This window comes from Sinocyclocheilus rhinocerous, unplaced genomic scaffold, assembly GCF_001515625.1.
Source record: "Sinocyclocheilus rhinocerous isolate Xijiao unplaced genomic scaffold, SAMN03320098_v1.1 scaffold760, whole genome shotgun sequence".
Lineage (NCBI taxonomy): Eukaryota > Metazoa > Chordata > Actinopteri > Cypriniformes > Cyprinidae > Sinocyclocheilus > Sinocyclocheilus rhinocerous.
This window is the reverse complement of record NW_015667422.1, coordinates 59,963-65,962: the sequence shown is the minus strand read 5'-3', so window position 1 is coordinate 65,962 and position 6,000 is coordinate 59,963. Positions and strand designations below refer to the sequence as shown.

The following is a 6,000-nucleotide window of genomic DNA, read 5'->3' as shown; positions in this document are numbered from 1 at the left end:
AAAAAAAAAAAATGACAGACTTTTCCTGAGACATTCATGTCCACTGTGGAACATTGTTGGAAAATAAAATAAACGCACTTAAGTTGAAGAGACACCCAGTTTTTTCTCAAAATGTTTTCATGAGGTTCACACTTCTAGAAATCAGTCACATATATAATTTTGCATTAATAAAAAGCTTTGAGTTTGGCAGATTCACAGTTCCCAGGACAACATTCCCAGTTGCCCCCCAATGATGGGCCTGCTCCACACTAAAAGCTCTAGTGTGAAAACACCATTCTTTTGATGACAAAACTATTTTGCTAATCATTTTATGGTCACCAAACAGCAATTAAGAACAGCCTATGAAAACAGAGGACGGGAGAACAATCACATTCTGATTTAGACTGAAAAGTACCACGTCTGAAAATGGCAAAAGAGGATGCACCAGAAAATGAGCCGAATAGCATGAACGAATAAAACGAGAATCGAGTTTGTAATCCCTCATTGTAATAACATTAAGACGGTAGATGCCCGCAGGCCGGGCACGTGGTGGGGAAGTCATTACTGAGTGTAATTAAAGCTTGAAATCTCTTTTTAGCCACCCTGCAGTCTTCCCGTCTGCCTCTCACTCCTCCTCTCTTTCACTAGCGCTGCCCATCTCGAAACCCATCGCTCCTCTCAGCTGACGAGTGGAAAACCTGGATTTGTATTATGCACCGTTGAGAAACCATGCCTCCACATTCGGCTACTCTTCTAGGCAAAAAGCAAGTGACACATTAAATGTGTTAAAGGTAATTAAGTTTGAATAATAGGTGATCCGTTTGGGAAGAGGGTAATTCAATTAAAGTGAGCCCAGGTGATTAATTTTGTTAGTGGATTCTATTTATCAACTGTCTATTAATCAAAAAGTGGGTGTAATCACATTTTCATGTTTATATATAAATCATTTAGCCTAATTATTATTTTTCCTTAATACACGTTCTTTCCTCCCTCACGATTCGGTCTCATTTGGCCGCCTTGCGCTGAATTGCTTTACACGAGTTGAATGGCAAACCTTGTTTTGCAGATGCTGAGGCTGAACAGAAAACTACAGGCTCAACAGCTAATTATCCAGACAGAAAATAAGATTTACAACTGTTGAAAGGCAATCTGGATCGAGGTCTGATGTAAACACAAACGAGGGCACATCATGCCCCCCTCCTCCTGCAATACTAACAATACGCTGTTAAATCCTTCCATTGCGTTTTTAGTTTTTCATCAATCTGTTTGTGTGCAGAACATCAATTTGTGGAAATGGCAAACAAAAATAATTAGATGACCCCAAGGCAACTCCTTATTTTCTTCTATTTTACAACTGAGCACCCAACACAGTTATAGTAGGTTTCCATTTCAAACTTGATGACATGATGGCTCTGCTCCAAAACCTGAGCTGCCTAAATATGTAGCTGTCTTCTAAGACATGATTATAAAACACGTCAAGTGAGTAAGGCTCAACACTCTTTACCATGTCCACAAACAAATTTGATGAAAAAGACAATCGTGGCTCTGTTGCTTGGAATATGATTCCATATAAATATACGATAGAGTAATTGCACATATGTGTTTTGAAGAAAATGTAAAGATATGCTTATAAATATTACATTTATGCATTTAGCAGATGCTTTTTTCCAAAGCGACTTACAGTGCATTCAGGCTATACATTTGTTTTTACCAGTATGTATAAATATGTAGATGTATGTGTTATGTGCTGCTACTGCTAATGTGTATAGTTCTGTGATGTGATTAGTGTAATTTAATTTTTGTTCTTATTTTAATTATTTGTATGATTTTTGCTATTTTGTAAAGATTTGTGGACCCCAGGAAGATTAGCAACCACTTTGTGGAATCCTAACTGAAACAGAGTCGGGAGTTAATGTAAATGCATACATTACTGTGTATAAGTTTGGGATCTCTACATTTAAAAAAAAAACTTTTTTAGTCTCTCATGCTCACCAAGGCTGCATTTATTAAAAACAAACAAACAAACAAAAAACCCCCCGTAAAATATTTAATTGTGAATTTCAGCAGACATTACTCCAGTCAGTTCTGGTGGTAATTATTAAACAAAAAATTATTAGGCACTGTTTCCAACATTGATAAATCAGCATATTAAAATGATTTCTGAAAGATCATGTGACACTGAAGACTGGAGCAACGGCTGATGAAAATTCAGCTTAAAACTATATAAAAATAGAAAACTGTTATTTTAAATTGTAATAATATTTCACAATATTATGTTTTTTTCTGTATTTTTCATCAAAAAAATGCAGCCTTGAGCTTAAGAGACTTCTTTAAAAAACATTTAGTATATGCAAATAAAAATCATTCATTTTTACTTAGATTATCTAATTATAACTGTTATCAATACAACTGAGGTTAATTTAATGTTTTATTAATTAAATATCTTTTTTTTTTTTACTGAGCTTGTTGCAGTGCATTCTGAGACTGCATTCTCTGCAAGACATACTTGTAAAGACTCCCTGCCTTTCTTTGCTAAATGCTATGCTTACAATGCCTTAAAAATGTTGCCTACATGGTCAGCCAGCTAGGTTTTGGAACAGAGCACATGCATCTATCTATCTTTCAGATGTTGGTACACTGCTGTCAGAGTGTAATAGACAAACAGCCATGAAACAGAAGACACTATGAAACCACACTACAAAAGCATATTAACTTTTACATAACTGATTGTATATGCAATCGTACACACTAACAGATGTCAATGTCTATTATCACATTTGTTTAAGACACTGTAAACCTCCTGTTGTGCATCACTCACCAATTTGCGTTGACACCATCCACAGACCCCGCATAGCGCCACCAGCCACACGACACACACCGTTAAACCCACCGATACCAGGAACACACTCAGAGACAAAGAACCTGAAGAGAGACGATTGCTTAACATTAGAGCTGTCAAAGTTAATGCATTAACACTGCATGTTGCTGTTAACTTTTCGTTAACACGTTTATTCAATCTGAGTCATGTCACTAGCTTATCAACAAGCTAATGTCAAACTCTATTGGAATCAATTGAGAGTGCATGGTGCTATTTATGTGGCACACAGAGTTGCTGCCTATGTAGAGTGTTCCAAATCAGTCACTGGTGAGGATCTATCTATCTCTGGTGAGGATGCTGCAGCAAGGCAGCTCACTAGGACCATGCTTATACTTCAAAATAGCAAGGAAAATTTTTTCAATTTTTTATGAAATGTCATGAGGCTGTTTCGATCATTTAGCATTTCAAAGGGGGCACATATTTAACAGTTTATGCACACATTTTTAACTAAATTAAATGCTGCTAAAATGAGTGGTTGTGTCATCTGAAGGACAAAGTGACACAGCTTTCTCAGGCACGTATATCCTAAAAAACATACCAAACTCAAAAAAAAAAACCACACAAAAAAAAAAACAAGTAAAAATCCTGACGAAACATGCTTAAAACAATAAAACAAACAGATTTAGAAATAAATAAATAAATAAATATTGAAATATAACAAATCTGTCAAATAATTGCTTATGAGTGATAATGGTCTCAAGTGTTTTATAATGATTTATAATAAAATAATATAAAACTTAAATGAAATAAAAACATTAAATAGTATGAGTGAGGTACTACATCATGAAGAAACATGCTCTAAAAATAAAATAAATATGAAAATAGTGTATGCGTGATGAAGTACATAGAAGAAACATGCTCTAAAAACAATATATATAAAAATAATAAAATAGCATTTGAGTGAAGGTCTCAAATAAAATTCTGAAGAAATATGCTCTATAATAAAATTATAAAACAAATAAAATTAAATATTGTATGAGTGATGGAGGCCTCAAGTACGAAATCCTGAAGCATGCTTAATAAAAGAATAATTAAAAGAATAAAAATAATAAATAAAAGAATACAATTGAAAACTAGCATATGAGTGATGAAGTACATAATGAAGAAACATGGTTAAAAAAAATATTGCATGGATGATTAAGGTCTCATGTACAAAATCCCGAATACACATATTTAATAATAAAATAATATAAAGTACAAAAACTAAAAGAATAATAATAAAAATAATTATAAGAATAAAATGCATGTGAGTGATAAATGCCTTAAATAAAAATCCTAAAAAAACATGCTTTATAATAAAATAAAAATAATCTATGCTAATAAATGTTTATTAGGCATGGGGGCACATCTAATTCATTATTTGATTAAGCTGACCTGTACTAAACTGCCCCATTGGCATTTTTTAATTAGGTAAAGAAACTTTGTTTGAAGGACAGAAATGGATTTTTCTGGTGCAGCAGTGAAGTGAGAGGGGGCGGTGAAATAAAACGCAAGCAAGCTGCTCAGAAAAGTGATTCATTTTCACTGAGATGGGCAGAACGGAGAGCAGCCGTGTAATCCAGTTAAAATGACTAAAACACATGTGAAATATATTACAACTGAACTGACCCCGTCATGAGAGTTTAGGTGAGGTCTGAGTCACAGCACGCCCGTGAGACTTTCAGAGCCGAGGAGATTGAGGTGGGAGGTGAGGAGATGTGGTGTTGAAGACCAGCAAAATGGAAAAGCTCTGAAAGAAAGCGATCGCCTCTTTCTTATTTCCTTTTGAAACTGGTGTTTAGAAGCACAGTTGAAACGTTTGGAAGGGTAATACTTTAGATCAAAAAAGTGAGAGAAAATCTGACAGTAATTTGGTAACTGAGAAGGCGAGGAAAAGAGGAAATAATATATATTGTGGAACAAAAAAAGAAAAAGAACCGTAGAGGTTCTGTCAGAAAGGGGGCGGAAGGGAGCAGGATAAATGATTTTATAATGCCTCTAAGAAATATAAAAATGAGGAAAATTACAGTGAGAGGAGAAAGAGGAGATAAATGTGTGCGAGAGAGAGAGCGTGTGCTGAGGTTATGGGAATTTTTCTATCCTTTTATTTAATGGTATCAGATTATTAGTCTTGTGTAGCCAGACGTCTGACTAACAGCATAAAGTCTGATTCACATCCTAGCTAAGAACCGCCCACTTAAACGAGAAGAAACCGTCTGACTGCACTGCACTGAAAAAAATTTTTATAAAAAAAAGATATTAAAAAAGCTTTAGTAATTAGTATTTATTTCTTGTTTTTCCAGTAAAAACTTCTCAACATCCTTAAACAAGATAAATTTCTAAGTTAAATTGTGTAATATAACAAACTCAAGGTAAGAAAAATTTACTTATTTCAAGATTTATTCTCTTAAAACAAGTCTCAATATCTTATAGCTATTTTATGCAAGTAAATAAAGTTACCTTTTTTAGGTATTTTTTCTTTGAAATGAAGAAACATGCTTTAAAAATTAAAATACAAAAAATTTTAAATAGTGTATAAGTGATAACGGTCTCAATACAAATCCTAAAGGAATATGCTTTACAAAAATAATAAAACAAAAAGAAAAGAAAAGAAAAAACTATGATGCAATGAAGCAATGAAGGTCTAGTACAAAATCATGAAGAAACATGCTTTATAAAAGAATATAAAGAATACAAAGTATAAAAATACAATAAAAAATAAAATAAAAAACAGCGTATGAGTGATGAAGAAAATGGTTAAAAAATAAAATAAAACATAAAAAATAAAATAATAAAAGTGTATTAATGATAAAGGCCTCAGATAAAATCCTAAAGAAACATACTTTAAAATACTGATTAAGAATATGATTTGCAGTGCAATGAGCACTTTTTAATTGTATTTATTCATTCATTCATTCAGTCATTCATTTACTGATTTGGGAAGCATTTTATCTGAAATGGATCACACCACAATGAAAAACCTGAAAATATGGGGAAAATAAATGATTAATTATTTTTAAATAATAGTGTGACATTGAAAGAAAGCTTTGGGGGGAAAACACAGATATGTATTAGTGATCATAGTGAATTTCAACTTCATTCCTGTGGACATTTGTATTCACCTGTGGATGTCTTCACTTGTGTTGGTAACACTCATTGTACTG

At 33.2% G+C, this 6,000-nt stretch overlaps 1 protein-coding gene across 1 annotated transcript in view; it reads right to left on the bottom strand.

Moving 5' to 3' along the window:
• LOC107733961 (synaptotagmin-7-like) overlaps positions 1–6,000 on the bottom strand; it is a 129,917-nt gene that overhangs the window by 80,845 nt on the left and 43,072 nt on the right. The window contains exon 2 of the mRNA XM_016545828.1: positions 2,798–2,901. Within this exon, the coding sequence (XP_016401314.1) occupies positions 2,798–2,901 (104 nt within the window). The remainder of the gene's footprint in view (positions 1–2,797; positions 2,902–6,000) is intronic.